The 22,927-nt window shown below is 41.2% G+C and overlaps 1 protein-coding gene and 1 long non-coding RNA gene across 4 annotated transcripts; both read right to left on the reverse strand.

Annotated features, from left to right (window-relative positions):
• Positions 1-8,865: 8,865 nt before the first annotated feature.
• On the reverse strand, positions 8,866-10,320 carry LOC105449627. The gene is made up of 2 exons (XR_974360.1): positions 10,151-10,320; positions 8,866-9,992 (listed from the first exon to the last, which is right to left on the reverse strand). It is a non-coding gene; the product is annotated as an uncharacterized LOC105449627 (long non-coding RNA).
• Positions 10,321-14,353: 4,033 nt separating this feature from the next.
• On the reverse strand, positions 14,354-22,927 carry LOC105449628 (facilitated trehalose transporter Tret1-like). 3 transcript variants are annotated; one of them, XM_011688924.1, is made up of 3 exons: positions 20,790-22,927; positions 17,221-17,356; positions 14,354-17,117 (listed from the first exon to the last, which is right to left on the reverse strand). In XM_011688924.1, the coding sequence occupies exons 1-3, from the start codon at positions 20,805-20,807 to the stop codon at positions 15,694-15,696; spliced, it is 1,578 nt and encodes a 525-aa protein (XP_011687226.1). In that variant the 5' UTR covers positions 20,808-22,927; the 3' UTR covers positions 14,354-15,693. The 3 variants fall into 3 exon arrangements, with proteins under 3 accessions (XP_011687226.1, XP_011687225.1, XP_011687224.1); XM_011688923.1 differs by lacking the exon at positions 20,790-22,927 and adding an exon at positions 19,790-20,773; XM_011688922.1 differs by lacking the exon at positions 20,790-22,927 and adding an exon at positions 18,805-19,149.

The following is a 22,927-nucleotide window of genomic DNA, read 5'->3' on the forward strand; positions in this document are numbered from 1 at the left end:
TACTTTGCCCGCAGGACATCATCGCGATTCGAAAATTATGATTTCGTGATCTTTGAAAATTAATTTTGACTGTGTTAATTATGCAGAACAACAATGTAGAATTCGATAATGACTTTTCCGTTGCGTCCATTGTGAACGATCGCGGACGCAGAATTCGCCGAATAGTTTTTAGAAACGCTTAATTGGACATGAAACCGCATAATTCGAGATATTAATATGCCACAGGTATAGGTGATAATTGTACTACGCTATTTGCATGCGCTCACATATCATGTGGGATTAAAGAAAAAAAAGCCAATAAATCGAAGTAACCCAGTTAACCAATACGTACCTCCCCAACAATAGGCTATTTAATGACTCCGCAGATGCATTTGATAATAAGCCTCGATTTACGATTAGCAAGTGAACTAAAGTGAAGTAAATTGAATGGATTATTTTTTTTATAAATATCAATTGATAAATAAAAACTGTAATATTATGCATATTGAAGATATTGAAATTTTTTATTGCAATTTGTATGTAATAATAGACAGCAGATAAAGATTTGATTTAGAGATAAAGATTACGTTGAAAAATTTTAAGAAGCAAATTTTCGTTTGTCCGAATTTTAATTATGAAATGGATCTCCGAGAAAATTATCGTAAACGGAGATGATGATTAATAATATAAACGGCTAAGATAACAACGGACAATATTGCGGAAGATAACATAATTACACAATTTTCTACGTCATGAAAATTCGTGATAGACGATTAATGTCACTATGGGTAGTTTAACTGTTTCGCTGTCGCTAATGCGCGTCTATCTAATAGCGGATCTCGCACGTCGTGTTCCATTAACGACCCTTATGCCGTCCCGATTGTTTCTGAACGCTGTTATCAAACGTTGCAGTTGACCGTCATAGCGAAAACGCTGCATTTCGGCGAAAGAGAGGAGAGAGGTCGGGTGGGAGGAAGGGAGAGACACAGAGATTAATTGTTGCATTGTGACGCGTGTTGTACATCGCGCAGATGCGCCGTAACGATTGGCATTATATGGCGGTAATACGGATTATACCAGTCTCGCCGAGAGAGAGTCGAGTTAGTTGTTAAATCATATCTAAACTAAACTGTATTTAGAAACTCTTTGCACGCAGTGCGGCGACAGTAAACTAATTATTTGCGTGGATGCATGCGACATGCGAGCAATGTGGTTAAAAGTTTCGATGGACAGAGCCCCGCGTATTTTATCGATCGGCTGGTTTATACTTTTCTTCGGTGCGATTAAAAAAATTTATTCTTTGCGGTTGAAGGGGATAAGCAGACAAAGGGGGAAAAACGAATGATGTAACGCTTGACTTAAGTAAACGTATGCAAATTTCGTGTAACGAGCCCCGAGCTCTGAAATTGCCTACAAATAGACAGTTAATTGTAAAAGAAATTTCTACCTTGCGTGTTCTGTTATACGTACATCACAGACCGTCCGACAACCACTGTATTTCAACCGCGTGGAAGAATTATATTTAAATTAAAATAAAAGAAATATTCTGCATATGAAAATGTCGAAATTGCAATAGTTTTCGAGTTATGAGCAATTCAAGTTGGCCAGTGATATATTGCGTATCGTTATGTATCAATCAGCTCGTCGCAATCACGAAATATTTAACACAATATAAAATGTACGTATGAATATAAAATGAATATATTCCGTTCCTTGCAACTCAAATTTATTTCGACAGGTAGATTATTACCGCACATTTTACGTTCATTTTATGGATTCGTTAAACTCGTTGTTTAATAACAATTAATCCTGCTTGATTAAGAAAAAATTTCATTAAAGGCAAAAGTAAATAATTTATATTACAATAATTATTACATATAATAATTAAAATTTGCTATATTAATAGTCGAGTTATCAATATCAATTGGTTACCATGGTATGCGTAATATAGCAAATGACAAAATTAGTTGAGTAGTAAAAGTCAATATCACGCCAATTATGAAAATCAATAATGAATCAGTTATGAGCTTAAGCGCGCAAGCTCTATGGGACGCTATTGATTAAATTTAATCGCTTATAATTTGGAAATAATTGTAATATTTCTCTTTTTCTTCTATTAGAATTTATCATTTTTAATTAATTTCCACAAAATACTTGATTAAAATATTGTATATATAATGTATATAAAATACGATGATTGTGACAGTTTTTTCAATTTGCACTTTAAATGTGCATATAAATTTTAACATGATAATATTGAAGCAAAGTGTTACTGCTAAATAGATTTAACAAAACGGGATAAAAAAAAAGCAAAGAGGATTTCCTCCTTTTGGTGGAGTTGCAGCAGATTTAGAATCTGCAATAGTGACAATATGCAGAACAGCGCGCGTATCATAACGAAATAACTTTCTTGTCTTGACGAACAACGTCTCGTAAATAGAAGCATCGGAGTTAGAAAGACGTAAGCGAGGAGGCGAGTGGAGAAGTAAGGGAGAGAGGGAGGAAGAGGAACGGGAGAAGAAGACTCTCTTTCCGTAATAAGTGCCTCGCCCTGAGATGATGCGTCGGGGATGAGGATGAAAGGGAGAGAAACTTCCCAGGACGTTCGCGCGGATATAGCTCGGGTGAACTATCTATGGGAAGGTGAAATAGACTGTTAATTACCGCGCGGGAACTTGGTCTCGATTTCTCGGACAACTCATTAATCTTAATTAGCATCGGCGAATCTTTGAATGGTCCGCACACGTCGCTGCGTCCTACATGGCAGGTCTCATCTCGGGCATTATGCATTTAAACGCACAGCGATCGATCGATCGGAAGCCTGTCGTTTTATGTATCAATTATGCGCTGTTTACGAACCTCAAAATGTACGTTATTTAAAAAATATATCCGAATTTAAATCGGATAAATAATATCTCGAAATTTGATGATTAAATAACGCGGTAAAGAAGAAAAAAATACGAATCTTTAATCGGAATAATACTTTGTATTTCTCTATCGACTCGTTTATTTTTTTTTTTTTTGTACAAGATACTGCTTGTCAGTCGATCGTTCTTCCGCTTTACGAGAACGTTCAAGCAAGTTCATATTTTATCGATACGTTGTGCACTTGCAGTCGCAATGAAATATGCAGGCTCGGCGCCGGATCACGAAATTCCGAAATTCCTGGGCCACGGAGTATCGACTCGTGAGTTACGTACATACGATACAAAGACGGCGGACGATACTAACGAGCCCTTTCCTATAGATACCGAGACGCTGAAGATATAGTTCGAGGAGGTGCTTCGGTTTCGCAGGAGGGATGAGAGCGGGAATCGTTAGCGGAAGTGAACAAGCCGCGTACCGCGATATTAGGTATTTATGGGAGTATACACGGACCGAGAAGCACGTAAGTTTATCGTCTAGAAGTATGTCACTCCTGGTATGAAATAGAATGTATGATCTCACAAAGGGAAGCTAAAAAGATCCGTGCTATATTAATGTCCTCAAAAATTTATTGAGTAAGTAATTTATTAAGTAAACGCTTTAATTCTCTGTAATGATCCTATTTTTTTATTTAATAAATTCAATTACTGCACTTAACGTGTAGAATAATGCACCGCATCATACATTTATTCACGTAAAATTACATGAGCGGGCATATTCGACCCATTTCCAGATTAAATGAATGGGGCAACAGAACTGATATGTCACATTGGGCGCATTCAGCAGGGACAGCAGTTGAGTGGCAATTGGATGTGGTGATTGATATATACCTCTGGATTTCCACTGAATCAGGTTCGATTGTTACGCGGGTGCTATTCAATTTTTTTCCCTGCTAAATGCAGCCATTCTTGCGAGGATTGATTTACGTCCTCACGTAGATAAATTATTATTTCCCATTGTATTGACACGCCCTGGCTTTAATGGCGCCTTGATGTTTGATGAAATTAACCTTCGAATGACTGATGCAACGTTTAACACGTCATGTAATAACACGATATTGTTTTATATACATATACAATATTACTAATATTACTATATTATATTTATATTATACGTATAATTATAAAGGACAAAACAGAAATGTTGTTGTACACGGAACACGGAAAGAACAATTTTGCTGAATCCGGATCAAAAAATAATTTTTGTTTAATAATCAAAATAATTTTGTGCGAAAGTCAAAGTAATTGCTAGAATATCAAAACGTTTTAAAGAGGAACGGGAGAAGTTTCCAATGTTTATCAGATTTAACAATCCAACAAATTATTTTGATGATTCAACAAAAAATTATTTTCAGATCTGTTTTTAGCAAAATTTTTAGATCTTTCAACAAAATCGTTCTTTCCGTGTATGTAGACTGTATTAAAAATATAGCTAGAAATTTTTCTTGAAAAACCAATGACAACTTGGTTGCTTTCGAACTTTTGCCTGTACTTTTTAAACAGTCCTCCATATTTTATCGTGAAAATTATCCAAGTTTTTCAAAACTTGCTTGAACGCAAATAACAAATGAAACGTGCTTCTCTCCCTGAGTCTCATCGCATGTGAAGCATCAGACGTATATCGTGCAAATTGCAATTTTACCATCTCGTTCGCTCATAATCACATTCATACGTGGTGTATATGCATAGTAATCCAATGAATTTACATGGGACACAAAATCGACGATTGAATTCACGTTCGCTTTTACCAATCTGTTATCTACATTATTCTACAGTACATGCATCCGCACATTGCTGTTAAAACAGTTACCTCGACTGGCGCGAGCGTGCACATTTGCGTGTGCAAAAGGATTTCCATAATTGCACTATCGATACTCGCGCGCCATGCGAAGATTATCTCCAAGCGAAAAACTGCTCGGTAGATCTTTCTTTAAAAGATCGAACGCTTTACTTCGTGAGAGCATGCGAAACGATTATCAATATAAAAATACCTGCATGTCAGTATTAATTTTAATAATACGCGACTCTGTGTATGCATATAAAAATATTACCCACATTATAGTTTACCAAAAAATTTGGCTTTACATCATTAAATTAATGCAATCCACGCCAGTAAAGTAATTCACGCGCCCCGTTACGGGTTCACGTAAGTTACCGAAAGTAAAAGCGAGTGATTCATGATTGGCTGTAAGGCGCAATGTAAGCGGCAAGAAACGGCCGGACTGCTCCGTTTTCAGGGTTTATCGCGCTTTATCAGACACGTGAGAGCTCGGACATGGACGTGGCGAAATTATTCGAGGTGACATAATCGGGTTACGAGGGGAGCGAAGTTAAGGCACTCGCACGTGACCTTTTACAACGCGGATTCTAAATATCACGGACTCCCCAACAGCAAATATCTCGTGTTTTGCATTACGAGATATAACGCGGTGCGGCGCGACGAACGGTTGTACGCCGTATTAACAGCATGATATAGTTTTCACGTAACGATAATTACGATTTGATGCCGGGAGACTCTATAACACGTCCCGTATTTAGTACAATTTGATTAAAGTGAAGTGAGTTTGTACCAGCTTTGGGTCAACGAAGTACGTTTCCGATTCGCCGCGTCCTTCTCTGGATCAGGATTCTGTCTGTGATACAGACACGAAAGAGAATATTCAGTTAGTCAGTCCCCGCTCGCTTTAATTTGTCACGATTTCCATCGCGCAACTGTCGATGACTGCAGTGCATCTACATTTACATTCGAGAGAAACTTCGCCGCACCACTTCCACCCTTCGAGTCCCTCTCTTTGTCGCATTTCCCTATTCTGCCCTTGCAATTAAGCGACGAAAGATAACTACGTGAGCAAGGCGGAGGGTAATGGTGGAGATAATATCGATCCTGGGGAGCGACCGCGCGCGGCGTAAAACGGAGAGAGGCAGGAATGATATAACGGTGATCATTTGATATTTGCGGAGCGGCGAACGACGGCGGCGCGGCGGCGGCGGGGCGAACACGCGGCGGAAACTTTTCAGAAGGCTTCCTCTCTCGCGCGTTTGTCTTGTCTCGTGTCTTCTGTCTTCCGTTGCGCCCGAGTACATGGCAAAACTGTTCTGTAACGGTTGCAGCTCCGCAGAAAGGAAAATAACAAGGCCGCCTGTTACAAAGTGATTCTGAACGTTGGCGCAAAGTCCGTGAGCGCTTTGTGAAAAAGAGTCATTTCCACGCGTGTATGAGATAATAACGAAGGTGAAACATTCTTTTACCGCTCGCATAGGATTCTGCATGATCAAAGCGGTTTGACGAAATCGAACCGTGTAATTGAATTTTGATATCTGTATAAAGTTAGCACCTCATTGATAGATTTTCGCATAATAAAAATCTTCATAACTCTTTGTAGGAAGAAACTATCATCTGAAAATAAAGAGATTTACTTCAGTATGATTTTGTCCTTTCTCGAGGAGGGACTTTCTGTCTGTCTGAATTAATCGTTCAGCCTGCATGCGAATGGCTAATTTTCACGGTTATTTTAATTCTTGCTGTTACATCTTTTATTCTTCTAAGCCGGAATTAAATCTTTTATTCTAAACGAGAAAGAATTCAGAGAGAGATTTATATAAAGTTGTTGAAAGAATCTCAGTAGTTGTAATTTTATTTGAGATTCTTGGACTTAGATTAACAGACGTTTCTACATGTATAAAAAATCGTATGTCATTGTAGTACTTATTTAACGTTAATACGCCAACTCGGATTGCGTTTCTTTTTTAATCCTTCATTTACTCCGCTTAATTTACTCGTTTCTCTTTCTCTCTCTCTTGCGCGCGCGCGCGACTATATCGCCGCCAAAACGCGGCTGCGGATATGAAATAGAGGTACGCCATTTTTAAGCTCTATAAGCCGTGAGTGCATCTGACATCGTACAAATTCCTCTTAGAGCCAAAGTTGTTTATTTTCTCGATCTTTGCCGCGCGCGCCTTCCGCCTTCTTGGATTCCAATTACAAGATCAAAATAACTGGCGTGGAGTAAGAGACAGAAGGCAGCGCGGGATGTCGGATAATTGCGAACGCTAATCCATCTCTGAAATATCTAAACTGAGTTAAATCTTGAACGTCTTCGTCTGATCCAACCATCTAGTTGAATCAATCTTCGGATACAATTGTGCGTCATTCAATTAGAACTAATTTAACATTTTTTTATATACTTGAACTTTTTTAGGTAAAAAATAATACTCCATTAATAGATACATCATAAATCTCACAATCGTCTCTAATCGGTACATCAGTTACACTTTAATGAATATCGTTGCGCCTTAATATATACGACGAAAATTAAATAGTCCGTACTTTCAACAAACGTATTCAAGGAACAGGGATAATGCGCGAAGTGCCGCGGCTGAAAACGGGGATTTCTCGAGAGCTGGGCTTTCCCCGTCGTCGGACTTGGCGTATTTCGTGTGTAATCGGTTGTTTAATTAAATGATAAAAGAAAGTATGGTGGCGCAAATACGCGCGGGCGAGTAAAGCGGACGAGCGACGCCGGAAACGAAAGAGAATAAGAGGACGAAAAGTCGGCCGTTCCCTCAGTCAGCTCCGATTTTCATGCAAGAGATTCAACCCTTCTTCCTTCCGGAGACGTTTCTTTTTTCTTCTATTTTTTCTTTTTTTTTTTTTTACCACAGACCAACGTTTGCCTGAGCACTGACCTCGTTGCGAGGCAGAGAGGCCGTTCTGCGTACGTCGTTATCTGCACTTTGCTATATACAAGAAGGTATAACCACTTTAACGAGTTCCGTGCCGTCATCCTAGAAATTCTATGTAGAAAGTCCAAGCGATTCGTCGCGACATAATGGCGGATTACACGAATGAACTAGCCCGATGATCCTTTACCCTGGAATTTCAGTGCTTGATCTTCGATCCGAGTCGCCTAACAATACAATTAATCATCTAATTATAGATATATAATGTATTTTGTAAGTACAATATATTTCGTCATATTTTTGCCATTAGTGACTTCAATTCTATTGAAGAGGTACCGTATAAACGGTGTGATGCGTATCGTAATCCTCTGTAATTTTTCTCAGTTCTGACGTTGAATTTTCTGTCCGTGGGATCAAATACGCTAGTATAGTGCGAACGCTGCGTTTTTTTTTCTCTCCAACGCCGTTCCTCTCTCGTGTGTTTCGCAATTAGCAACGCAGTATATCGGGGGTGAGTGATAGTAGGTGATTTATATACGCGCGTCCACAGATTTATCTCTGACCTCGTTTATGCGTGTTAAATAATAATTTATCGCCACGACAGCGTACTATACTTGCAGTTAATTCAATCCGTCAGTGCGTACCGCGGATAGGATTGAAAGGTTTGCACGTGCGGCAGAAAGCCGTGCGAGGCTTATACGCTTTATTTTACGCTTCAAATTAAATCTTGACAGTCTTATTAAGATAGCTACTATAAAGTCGTACGATTCTTTACATTCACTTTTTATTAAAAGCACTAGTTTCTAAGTTTGATTGTAACTACGACAATGACTAAGAATAATAGAAACAGGGATAATTGGTGGAAAAGAATACACGCGAAAGTAAAGAGACCGAACTTTTTGCTGAAACTTTGAAGTGCAACGTCTCGAGAGTATTGTTGCACGTCGCGTAGTTCGTTGATGGTACAGGAAAATTCCCCAGTGCTCAGTGTCTTTTGCAGAATCCTTGTGATAGTTGAATCAGGCACGCAAATATCGCGTGAAATGCGAACGTAAGCACGATATAGGTACATATCTATTGTCATTATCGCGTTGATAAAATGTATATAATGGCTTATTTTACGTAAAGTTTGAAAAAATTTATAACTATCGTGCATTGCGCGGAACAATCTCAGTCATTTAATACGAGTTTTAGTATCAGAAATTTGAAGCCTAATTTTTGAGATTTTATCGATAAGAATCAAATGTAATGAAAATGTAAAGTGCGAAGAAAGAAAACAAGGTTTCATTCGCATATCTTTTTATTAGAATCTTAGTAGAATTTCTATTACATTCTGTTTATTAAAAATAATACATTTACAATTTAAAAATAATATATATTTCTTTCTCTCTCTCTCCCTCTCTCTCTCTCTCTTGATGCGACTAAAGTTTTTCATTTCAAAAACCAATTTGTTCCATCGCAGATATGGATCTGTGAATTGATCGTGCAGGTTATTCGCGCAAACGTAAAAAGAGGCACGCGTGCAGTGAATAATGCGTTAAAGTGTATTTCCATCTTTACGGCATGCGCGCGGAATACATATGTATAAGTGGGAAACGTCGTGGGTAATATCGCTCGCGCGAGTGAACGGGTATAAACGAGAAGTCCCTTAGAAAATGTCTTACGAGACGTCTCGCGGCAAAAATGCACGTTTCACGACTCGTCGTCGTCGTCGTCGTCGTCGTCGTCGTCGTCGTACTCACAGTCGCAGTCGTAGTTACCGGTACACGATGATGCTTTATTCATTATTGTGCCGCTGCGGGCGCCGGCGCGTAAGAATTCGATATCCGGAGATTCGCTCGAGAGGGGAAGAGGCAAGGAAAACCCGACAGTGATAGAAATCGTCCTGCTGATACCGTCTCCGCGGTGCGAATGGCGGTGAGTTATTTGCAGGAAGCCGTTCGAGCGAACGGAGAATAAAGGGCGAGAGGGTTAGACGGAGAGTGGCGGAAATTACAATAGACGTATACAGGCGGTGAGGAGAGAGAGAGGTCGACAGAGAGGAGGTGGATGAGGTCGAATGGATGGCTGTTCAGCCATCGGCGGGGTCGAGGCGGCGGGTGGATAACCGCGAAGGCGGAAATCGTTATTAGCCTAGAAGCGGCAGGATTTGGATATCAAAGGCCGCGGCCGCGGTCGGTTTATGCGTGATATCGGCGTCACCGGATACAAAGAGCCGCGAATGTACCAGTACGACTGCCCGCATTTGCCTCGCGTATTTAGCGCTAAATGTGGCTTACTGAGATCCCTTGACGTTCGTGTTACGAATATGCGATCAGCAATTGCTGCATTTAGCAGAAAAAGTAGCTTTGTAACTGTAAGATCCTTTTAATATGATTGATTCTTGTCTTAATAATTCTTCACTGCACACTAAATGTATAAACCATATTAAAAACAATCTGTTAAAAATAATAATTGCATAGCTCTTTTTTTCTGCTGAATTACGCAGCCATTATACATGTGTAAAAAAATCAGGATCGAATATAAGTACACATACTTAGAGTTAAATCTCTTTCATTTACCTTTACCTTATAGATTACGTCAACTATCATTTTCTATTTCTGCATTCTTTATTGTAGCCTTGATTTCAGGCTGGGAATATCGCGCCGATATACGTCCCGACGCTTCTCATAAAGACGCTGCTCGAATTGCTTCGCGTGTCGAGAAACGAGCGTGTCTTCTTGGTCTAGGTAGACGGGAATCTAAAAGCCGATATTGCTTCGATATGAAGTTGCATCGATATTGCAGCTCGCATAACGGGAGGTCATTACAAAAATCTATTGGCAGAGAGTGAGGCTAACGAAGAAATAATGGAAAGTTTAAAGGGGCAAGTTAAAACGCTTTGAATAACATGGAACGGCGCACGGCGATATTTTTCATTAATATAAATGGTCGAGAGTCATTTTAAGAAATAATTTCAAGAGTGTTCTCTCCTACGTCCTAAGATCCTAAAAATAATAGAAAGCAATTGGGAAAGAGATGGCAAATTAATTTAAGCAAAGATTGCTAGATGCAGCGTTGGCTTGAATAATATGCCATACCACAAGTACCATTTGCGAATAAATCCACGTTTTACCGTCAAAACAGTGAAAATATAAATGTTGCGGCACTGTCAAAGATAGACAGGAAAACGACGAGAGAGTATACCGGAAATTACGGTCGGCAAGACTCATGGCGTCGTTGTTTGGACAACGGAGCACTGCTTGTTCGCGACGATGTATCCTGTTATCGATGTGTATCGGTTTTCGTTTTCCCCGCGTGCATTCTAAGGATCGAATAGACATTCGTCGATACAATCAGTTGGTACGTACATACATGAGGCGTATCTCCTGTATGAGTGGCAATAGGAGACGTAAGAGTGGAAGTGCACAAGTGGCTGAAAAAGGCGGGGACGGCAAGAAACGAAGCGGAACTCTATACAGTTACAAATGGTCTAAGAGACAAGCGAACAATTCGAACAAATCGTCGGAGATAAAATATATATCAATCGAATAAAATTTAATTATCTCCTCGACACACGTGATTTATTGAGTTCATCGAATTCTTTTAGCAAAAGCTTTCTTTATTAGCTCGTTGCGTTAATTAAAAATTACTCTTCGTTCTTCTTAACTCGTCGTTAATTATTAAAAAAAAAAAAATACAAAGGGCGCCTTCCTTTTAGCGACACAAATTGACACGAGCATCATTCTGTCTTTGTTGTCATTGAATGTTGAAGAAGAAGAAACATGTGTAATACAGTCGTTCCTTCGACAGTTCTCATGCAAGATTTTTAAATTTAGATTGCGACGCGGCGTCACATTAACGTCACCAATTTGTAATTTTGGCATATCGACGGCTGCTCGCGACGGAGCTGTGAAATTTGACGCGAGCATACATAGCTACTTGCAGTGTAAAATCGCTGGAAACCCATATTCTATCTATGTGGCTGTTTGCTTGCATGCATACCACCCCATTTTCTGCAGTCCTGCGTGCTGCGTCAATATCCATGGCTTATACCTATTTCCGACACATCTTTTCGTAAAGAGCTGAGTTTGATATTTATGACATTCTTTTATAGCTTTGCGGCTATATTCCGACGTCTTCTCCTTTCTTTATTTCTAGCAATAATTTAATGTGATTCTTGCGCGTGTCTTAATGTCGTGAGTTTTTAATGCAACTTCTCTTAACGAAGCTCACGAATGCCACAAAGGAGCAGAGCACGAGAGAAATGCGTTCTGTTGGAAGGAAGATTTCTCGTCGTTGTTCAACGAAGAGAAATATAATGAGGAGCGGGCGAATGTTGTCGCGGAGGACTACACTTTGCGACGCAGTTCAGCAAAAAAAAAAACGTGCTTCCGCGAGCGTCTAAGAGTTTTCCTTTCGTTTACTTTTCGTAGCTTGCGTATCAAGAGAATCCGATGCAACAGCAGAGGGAGGACAATGAACTTTCGCTGAATCGAGCCCGGATACGAAGTAAAACGAGACTCCGACGGCGGATTTTATTTTTCCTTTCTTATTTGATAACGCATCGATACCTCGAGTGGCGCGGATAAATTGAATTACAGGAGCGAAGGGGGGGGGGAGGGGGTAGCATTCGACAATAGAATTAGTCGGCCAGAACGGGAAATATCCGCAATTTACTTTTATGAAGCTTTACCTAGTGCACGCGTCATATGGCGTCGCAATAACCGGCGTCTGGAATTTCTAGATCGCTCCGAGACATAAACCATGTCTGAAAGCAGTTGTATAGGGGAGACATTTCGGCGATATCGATAATGAGTGCTAAAAGTGGTTTAGGATTGTAGCGTAATCAAAGATCGTAGATAACTTCCTGTGGCTATAATTTTTAATCGTTTAACGAGCAGATACTCGAGAGAATTTGATTCTTTCATTCGTTTATCATTAATGTAATAGCCGCGCTACGGCTGATCGGGAATGAAAAAAATTAATTTGAACGAATATAAAGTTATCGCGCGCCGCTGTTGATTGGCGATGGTAACTTGAGTTATTTTCGCGCTCACATATCTCTAATTCCACCATCGCACACTTGCGCATTTATTTTTTTCCCCCCTTCGTAATATCATACATATTTCATAGTTCTAGTCGGATATTCAACCGCGCGCGGCATTGTTTACGGAAAAAAAATCGGCGGGCATAAATTCAAAAACAGCGTGGACCGTGCCGTTGCGGGTTACATCGCGGGTCCGCGCGGAGAAAATCCCGATCGTTTTACAAGCTCGTTCGCAGCGTGTCGCCGTATTCTCCTCGTTCGGCAATCGCCGCCATCGCGGCGCGACGCCGCCGCGCCGGCTGCAGAATAAAACTACAACTCTCCACCGGGTTCGCCATTTTGACGGCTCGAACAAAGCGATTCAGCGAAAAGGGATAGCACCGGCAGAGGGGGGAGGGGAGGGAGAGAGGATAGAAAAAGTCTGGCGGTCGGCGCGATCGTAGCCGGAGGCGTTTGCAAGTTTTAGCGACATTCGGCCAGAGCGTTTAATTCACTTTAATCCCTTGCCGCAACGACTCGCGATCGAGAGCGCGTAAATTGTTCCGAAGTCGACGAAAGTTGCCGCGGAAAAACGTTTTGGGGCTAGGCTCCGCGAGACCTTCATTGTTTCCGCGGGAGCAACATTGTTTCCTTTGAATAATCTTTGATACGCGACTGCGATCTTTCGCGTACCGAAAGATTGCATTCTCGCGGTGAACGGTCGAGAGGAAGGATCGGAAAGTCATAATTCTTTGTGAACAAAAGGGAGGAATCGTGGTGTCGTGAAATTCTGACAGCTGGCGTACAAAATGCGATTTTTAATAAATTAAAAATGCGCGCTCGGCGATCTGCAGTAATCTATCCTGTGACTCGTCTTTCATTTTTTTTCTGCTCGACCCTTTGATATCGGGAGAGATTCATTATCTGCGAAAAAAGATCGCGAACTTATCTGGTCGACCCGTCTACGTCCGAGAGATATTACAGAAATTGAAATCTATAATAATGCGCCATTCCAACAGCACATTGAATCGATCTTATAGATGCGGACCGTTTTAAGATGAAACCATCCGCTGCATGCCATGCCATCATCGTAAGAGCACTGGCGCTGCAGCAATTGCGTTATTTCGATATATACGGGAGCTCTGCTCTCGCGATACGGAAAGTGTACGGGAGAGTTTCCTGCTCTCTATCAAACGATTCCGTATTCCCTCGCTACATTTATGATTCTTTTGTCAACGCTTTTCTTCTTGGCGAACAACGGGGGAGAAATTATTCTCTCCATTTGCCGAGTCAGGCAAATACATCCTACCAGTTCGTCCTTGTCTCTCGGCATGCACGTTAATTGCGCGGATACCTTATTACAAATTTTTCGCTCATATAATTACTTTTATAACGCGGTCCTTTTCCAATTTTCTGTTTAATGAATAAATGGACATACCGCGACCTCGAAATAATGCTCGGCAGCAGCGCCGTATAATACGAGAGAAATAAATTGAAATGTCTGTCGTCAACCATGCCGCTTGTGTGGCTTCATTGACGCAGAAAAGAGGAAATGAAATTTCAAAATGGACATCACGCGACGTAAGGTTCTCTTGTTCTTTAAAAAATATCGTTATTCGTTTATTGACTTCGTTATTCATTTCTCTTTGAGGCAACGAAGCACTCTCCTCTCGTGCTTTAATTTTGTGTTAATTTTCTTTCCAATTGCTTGTCAATTTTTTCATTTTGTTTTGTATGTACATGCAAAAAGAGTTTTTCAAAGTCGATTTAAGGAATGTTTGTATTTGTTGCGAACAACATTCTGACATATTTACAATAAAACATTTGTTTTTCATTCTACATGCAAAAAGATGGTGCGTGCGTATATGTTTGTTTACACAGAAAACACGATTGAAATCTGATAGCTGCCAATTCGTTGTTTTAGATTTAGATTTTAGAATACGCGCTCGGTTGACAAAAAATTACTGTTTTTATATTTTGTCTGCCGCACTGTCGCGCAAGAGGCTAGGTTGCGTGCGAATTCCTTATACACCGGATGTTTCGTAAATTGAAATTTTTACGACTTTGACTTAAACTTATCGGGGAAAAAGCATCGCGCGAGGATTGCGTCACGTTTACAAATGAGTTCTGCGGCTGTATAAACGTATATTTTCTTACCGTAATGGCGCAGATATAGATGATTGCTTTACTGATTGCTTTGCTTGAAAGAATATCATGAAAATTGTATTTATAATAAATTACATTTAACAGAATATTTAATATAAAACAATATACAAAACATGTGCGAAAATGTATGTTTAGTCAGTCGGTTATGGAAACGTTAAAGTCGCCTCTCTCTCTCGACAATACCGGAACTCTGGAGGTTTCCCATTACATTTTCTTTTTCTTCTTTATTGCGGAACATTCTCGCGATTTTTCAAGCGTCTTTTTCTCTCCCCCTCTCTCTTCATCTCAATGTTTAACCGTCGCCTATGATTTTTACGCTCGCTGTATAAGAGATGCGGCGTGTTTACTAGAAATTTTTACTTGCCAGTTCTTTTTATTTCCATTTCTCTCTCACATAGTTTTTCCTTACTTAAATATTTTATCTTGTATGCACGAGAAACTCGTGAAGTCTTGACGTCCCGTTAAATATCCGATCCGCCTAACATCCGGAGCGAAAAAAAGGGAAATGATAAAAGCGCTATATAAAGACAGTTTTTATAGCGAAGTTTTAATAAATATAAATGGTGAATTTTACGACGACAATATAATCTTGGGAATACTGCAGGCGAAAAATACTTACAGTTGAAGGAACACGAATGAAATCTATATCGGGATGAATTTATACGCGGTAAAAACGGTATTAATAAAAGCCACTTTATTTCCCGATGGCAGGTATGAGAAAAACCGTGGTAAATACAAACCGCGGGGCAAAGGCGATTTCACCTTTGCGATCCGTTCTTTGTTGCTTGAAAAGCTCGCAAACATATGTTTTATGTACAGTTGAGAGTAAGTAATCGCCGTTTCAAAGTCCGTCATTTTAAAAAGAACGTTCGATGACATTATCTCGTAAATGAGTTCGCACCGTGTCCAGTAAGAGGTGCGACACGTTTCTCTTTGTCATGCCATGTTACTTCGCTCCTGCGATTCGGCGGCCACCGTCTTCTTCTCGCCACTTTTCAGAAGTTCCTGAATCTCACGGAACGTCCGACCTTTGGTCTCAGGCACGGTGAATATCACCATCACGAACGCCAGTAAGCACGACGCCGCGAAGAAGTAGTAGACGGTATCGGCGCCCAACCAGTCGCCGATTACCTGATACAATTTCGACACGATGAAGCCAAGCATGCCGTCGAAAAGGATGACGATCGCACCGGCGAACGCCTTCACCTCAGTGGGGAACAATTCGCCGATCAGCGCGTTTGGTAGAGTACCCAAACCGATCTGGAAGACCACCTGGAAGACGATTACATCGATCACCGGAAGAAGATTTGCCGCTGACACGTCGACGCCCCTCGCGTCCATCATGAGATATATTGCAAGAATCGCCAAAGTAACGGAGGAACCCAGGGTGGAGACGATCAGTAGCGGACGTCTGCCCGCGCCTTCGACCGTCGCGGTTGATAATCCGCATGAGATGAGTCCGACCGCGAGCACGAGTATCGTGGCCACGTTGGAATCTATGCCGATCGCCGCTTTCTTGAAGAGCACTTCAAGATACTGTATAGTGCTAAAGTTTCCGCTAAGTTGCTGCGTCGCAATTAGACTGAGTATGATGCCGAGAGCTCGGGCGTTGCTAGGCAACAGCATCAGCTTTAACTTGGCCATCCAGCTGCGCTTAACCGGCTCCGTTCGTGCCCCGGGACCGGTCACTGGAGTGTTGTCGCAAACATCTTCGATAAAAACATTACGTAAAGTGTATTCGAGTTCTCTCCTCGCCTCGTCGCGATCGCGGATCCCTTTGAAGAATGCCAGGGACCTGGTGGCTTCCGCTCTGCGACCCCTGGTCGCGAGGAAGGCGGGAGTCTCGGGGAACCAGGAGAAGCATATCACGAAAATTATGGGCACCGCGAGGAGTACGGCCGTCAGAACTTGATACGATACCCACGGACCGATACTGCACGTCAGTAGAGAACCGGTGAACACGTTCACGGCGATCAGAGTGCCGAGGGCGCCTCTGATCTCGACGTCGGCGACCTCCGACACGTACATCGGATTGGTGGTGTACGAGATGCCCACCCCAATGCCGAGAATCACCCTAGAGATGTAGAGGGCGACGACGGTCTGGGCGAAGAAGACGACTGTCCAGCCGACGATGAAGAAACCGCTGGCGAACAGAAGGCACTTTTTACGACCGTATCTGTCGGCGAGACTGGCACCGAGGAACGGGCCGATCATTGAGCCGATCACCGTCAGCGACACAATCCACGAACCCTCGTCGTCGGTTATCTTCATTGGGACGTCGCCGGCGCCAGATGTGAGCCGCGAGAGCGACGTGGTGGTCCATCCGTAGACGGTGCCGACCGCTACCATGGATAGAGTCGCTGCAAAATGGAGATTGATGGAAGTTTAATGGCGGTTGATTGAACGATTGATTTTCGTGTCACCTTTAAGAGCGCGATATATTTCATGAAATATGACGCAAACCTGATATGCACGCCAGCCATTGCCTCCATTGTGTCCGTTCGCGCCTCGTCGTTTGTTCGTCGTGGCGCTTGTCCTGGGAAGACGAGTCTTGCGGCACAGTTTCCCTCCTTGGTCCCGCCTCCTTTAGCACGTCGATCTACGACAGAAATTGATATTGATTTTTTTAGAGGAAAAAAAACGACAGTTTTCTTAGTTGCTACGCGACGTTTATAGCTGCACTGAAGCGACATAAATATTTTACCTTTCTTCTGTTCGTTGAAAAGTTAGTTTCACAATTATTTTAAACTTTCTTAGTTGTAAATATTCCGACAATTCTAACGATATTTCTAACGCTCGATTAAGAATTAATCATTGTGTTTCTATCACCGAATTGAATTACTAATGTTTCTGCTTGAATGTCGTTGTCGAATCGAAGTAGACGGTGCATCTTGATGCTTGTGCGTACATTTTGCGCGTGACAGAATGCAGTAGTCTTTTCTGAAGTGCGGAGCAACAGGTGATAGTGATTAATGTGGCATGTAAGGAATCAAATGAAAATTCTTCTCTTGAAGAATTCGAAAATTCCATGATTCGATAATACGCGAACTATACAGGGTGTTTCTCGAATCGATCGCTACGGTTTTTGAAAAACTTCCAGTGGACTGACTACAAAATGTTTCCAACAAATGTTTGGTTTCTAATAAAGAATTATTTGCGTAAGAGAAATTACAAAATTGCTCATTTTTGAACAAAAAATTATGTTGAATGTATTGAAGTCAAATTATATATTTTTTTTAAATGACATCACGTATTTTTCTCTCCATATTCTTGCAGTAGACCATAAAAATACGAATTCATCGATATAGCATTATGTATACCATTTTATTATTCAATTTCAAGATAATTCAATTAATATTTACAACGTAATTCACGAATCTATTATCGATATCTATATCGATAAATTCGTCTTTTTATATGTACTACAAGAATATGGAAAGAAAAATATATAGTTCTATTTATAAAATAACATTACTTTGACTTTTTGCTAAAAAAAAGAGCAATTCTGAAATTTCTCTTACGTAAATAATTCTATATCAGAAGATAACTTTTGTCAGAAACATGTTGGTTATTAGAAGTTTATCTCAAAAATCGTGGCGACTAATTCGAGGAACACCCTGTATACACCCCCTGTGACACCCCCGTCTTGCGAAAGAATTGCCTCCATCCTCGGATTCGCTAACAATATAAAGTTGGGTTAGAGAAAGGATTTTACTAAGGGTTTAGATTTTACAAATGAGAAACGTAATACATCAAGGAAATATTCGCCAAGCACGGCCAGTCTCGTGTAATCGACGTTTACTGCTCTCCAATTGAGCTTGGCGCCAAGATAAGCCCCCGCGATCGACTGCACATGCGCACTACCATTTTCAAAGAACGATACATCGCTCTTCATGATTGCGTGTTTGCCCACGACATAACCTAGCTGGATCTCATCAACGGCAACTACATTGAACTTATCGCGATAGCTCGGCGCACGCGAGAACGGCTGGACTCCGAGCAAACGTGCGAGCAACGGCGAATGTATCTTGGTCTCGTAATACTCACCAACGTGTTCGCGCACCTTTTCGCGACTTTTCCGACCCACCGCGCAAACCTGCTCACAAAATGTTTAAAAACCAAATTGAACGGAACACCCATGCTCGCCTCGGAATCGATGGAACGGTGTAGATTTATTATCCCGAGTTTATTTTCGCGGGTATACCGCTAACGTGCGCGAACGACGCGTGCATCTCTGTGTAACAAAATGGAGCACATGAGACACATTGCACAAGGCGCTGGTGGCGGTCAATGCCCCGTCCTCCAATGTTGGAACGTTCCCGATTAAGTCCCGAATATCCGTTGAACGTGGTGCAATCAATCAGCTCGATCATATTTGGAGAGGTTCTTTTAATCCTTTTATGGGTGGGATACGAATGGGACTCGAATGTCTTAATTTACATGAATTCTCTCTCTCTCTCTCTCTCTCTCTCTCTCTGTCTCTCTCTCGTTTGAAACACAATACTTTGCCATTAGTAATCTACAGCTTTGATAAATTTAATTTATTAAGAGCTACTTTGTAAAGATTATATTTTGCAAGATGCATATTAAGAGATTAAAATAAGAATCTTGTGCGTTCCATCCATTTTCATATTTTTCCACTTTACGTGAATCTGTACATCTTTTTTTATCACAAGGCATGCTTACAATTCAGACATCAGTTTTGCTCGCGAATTGCGATCCCTACGTCGAAAAATGAAAAAAAGATAGAAAAGATTCCAAAGAATCGTCCGTAGACATCCGATATCGCAGACCACGTGCGCACTCGTGCGCACGCGAGCGTGCGCGCTTCCGTGAAAATGAGACGATACCATTTCCGCCGCGTATGTGCGTGCATGCGTGTGTGAGTAAGTGAGTGAGTGCGTGCATTCGCCTACGTACAATCTCACTTAAAAACTGGATTTTTATCTGGCCGTGAAACACACTCGAGAGTATTATACGATAAAAGTAACGCGAGCTCGACGTGAAAGCAGGACGAGAGATCGATACTCACCAGCGGATCCGTTGCTCCTGTCATGCCTCCTCTGCCCCCGACTCCCCTTTAAAACGCAAATGCGATCTAATTATAAAAACAACGCGCCGCAACGATTGACCAGCCGCTGTTCTCGGAGATGACCACTTTCACGATTTCGTTAGTATTTCGATCACGTTCGTGGAACCGGAACACACCGAGGAAACGCGCACGCGCCGATACTCGGCGACTGCTTTCGCGCTCGCGTACACACACATGATTGCTCTTCTTCCCGGTGTCTCTTCCTTTTTTTTCTTATTTCTTTTTTTTACGTCACTCTCTCTCGTTCCGCGTTCACGCGATCCCTCCTTCTACCAACTGCGATATTTATAATCATCGAGACGATGGAGTCATCGGTTGACGGTCTCACGCCAATGGCATTTTGATCGTGAAAAAATTAATATTAATTGATGATGCAAGAAGCAATTAACGTGAATAATCCTTTTTTGAATGAATTAGAAATACCGAATCAGTACAGAAATCAATATAAAGAATTGATCGACGATTTCATTGTCATCAGCATCGATTATCGCACTAATTATTTAATTATTGCAAATTGACTAATATAATGTTAAAAAATGATTTTTATGATAAATATAATTGTTACGTTTTAAGCAATTCATACATAATGATGAAATTTATGTAGCAAAAATAATCGAGGATAAATCGAGATATGCGATGAAAAAGAAAATTGTACTCTATAACATACATATTATATAGAAATTGAATTAAAAGCATTCAATAGAATATTTTAGTGCGGTAAAAATACACTAACTGTTACCAAAGGTCTCGTTAATTTAACATAAGCGTGGCCGCGCATACAATTATAAAACTAACAATGTACGTTAATTCATTATTTAAGCATTGTGTTACGCGGCAGCGCGTTCGATTTCATCCATATATAGTTTACGCGATAACGAAAGAAAAACGGCGTAGCGGCGCATTGCAGCTACGACGCCGCGAACGGAACTGTGCCACTTACATTTGTGGTCGTAGCCATGTGAGACGAAAATGGAACGGGTGCCCTATTTCTTCTGGCGTTTCCGAAGCTTCAGCCTTCAACGACGAATCCAACAAGTAGTTTCCCCGAGCTTTATTGAATACCCTTAATTTTAGGTCACACGGGTATCGATACTTTCAGTTGGTAACAATACGGTTGGAACACATACGGTGGGAATGTGATCGGCAGTGTCGCTCCTTTCTGACTGGTGCTCACTGAGTTTTCCCAAAACACTCGTAGTCGCTATTCAGGCGACGCGCGGCTTATAGCTGTTAACATTTACTTATTACAATTCTCTCTCTCTCTCTCTCTCTCTCTTATTTTTCAAAAGCTATCGAAATAAAGCCAATGTGAGTCGGCACGGATGTTTTTGTTATTTTTTTCACTTCAGTTCACAGTCTAAACAAATATCGGCAGATATCATACAACAACAATATTACTTCATTGTGTTTTACAAGAAGCGTCCTTGTTTCATATATACTCATATATATCTCTAAAGTTTATTTCAAAGAAATATTACCGCTCGAAGGTTATTATCGCCTGCGTGCTCATCGCGATCACACGAAATATTTAACTTCGACAGTCCGAAAAATAATTAGTTTAATTTTTATTTTAATATCTCATTGATGTGTTTTCTTATTTCCGTATCTACTTAACGACACACACACCAAGGTGTCGCAATTAAGCGACTAGTTGTCAACTGTAATTTTCAACGGCTATTCGCTTAGCACTTCCATCGACCGCGACTAGCTAAACACTGGTAACTTCTGGGAATCGAAACCGCGTTGGACGCAGAGTCAGCCGCGTCTTATCGATGTGGTTCAATCAATCCCGATCTAATATATCCGTTACTTTATAATCAGCTCCAGCGCCATGGCTACAAACGACTCACGACCGTCTTCGCGTCCAATTGGCCTTAATCCGACTGTCGTTAATTATAAACTGGTACACATTAAGTACCACTACGCCTGGGAAATAATGATTGAAGGCCCGCTGCGTCTTCTTTCGCTGACTGGTAACGAGCAACAGGCGGTCGTTCGTCGTTCCTACTATGGTGATGCGCTTCGTGGTCCACGGAGAGGAGATCCTAGTGCCTCTCTTGTTTTCTTATCTCCTGCATGATATTCTCCATTATCTCGGCAGCGCGCACCGCGGTATTTTTGTCCGTACGAACCCATACGAAGATTCACCGCGGCTTATCTCACGTCTCGCGCGTATGCGATGTATACGCGCGTTCTCAAACAAACCGCGATGACAGACGATACAGTTGTTAATTGTCGCGAGAAAATGTCAAGCATCGAGTTGAACCGCTCAATCGGCCTCCATGAACGACTCGATTTATCCGAGTTCTGTTCGCCATCGTCGAAACCCATTAGCGTCGAGTATAGAGAAACATGTGGGCCATAGGAATTTTATCTTCGCTTTTTTTTTTTTTATCGAATTGGTGAAGGATGGCCCTCGAAGGGTACGCTTTTACGTCAACCTTTTCGCTTCCACCGGCGAAAAAGGGAATCGATCGATCCGGGGTCTTAATCGCGCGCTTTCGGCGATTCAGTAACGGGAACAACAAGCACGCGATGCGTCAAAGGGATTTATTGCGTTTCGGAGTTAAGCTGATTGCGTTTCAGAGCGGATAGTTTCGGTTCTCTTGGAATACGCGCGCGATCTGGGATAATCTGACGTTTCAAAGCTGTGGCTTTGCAGAAGTTTCCTAGTGATTTAGAGAATTTATTCCGTCGTGACACATTTGTAAACCGATCTTTCATTGCCGCAATCAAAAGGTGCACTGACGTATATTTTTTAGATGCAAGACACGTAATTCCTTAACAATACGGTCATACGGTTATCAAGAGGATTTCATTGCACGTCATTACTTCCACATTTATCATTAAAAGCAAATTTACTTTGAAACTTTGTTCTAACAAGCTTATATGTTTGATAATGCCGTGATACTGATTGTATCATTTGCACGAGCAGTTTCACTATTAAATTAATCAGGTTATTTTTTTGCAACGGAAAACTGTGTACCGATAGAAATTCTGATTATATGTGGAAGCCGTTTATTCCGCGTTCTAATTGCTAAGATTCACTGTCGTTCAACATGCGTGTCAACTTAATTA

This window comes from Wasmannia auropunctata, unplaced genomic scaffold (genome assembly GCF_000956235.1).
Source record: "Wasmannia auropunctata unplaced genomic scaffold, wasmannia.A_1.0 LD336074.1, whole genome shotgun sequence".
NCBI lineage: Eukaryota > Metazoa > Arthropoda > Insecta > Hymenoptera > Formicidae > Wasmannia > Wasmannia auropunctata.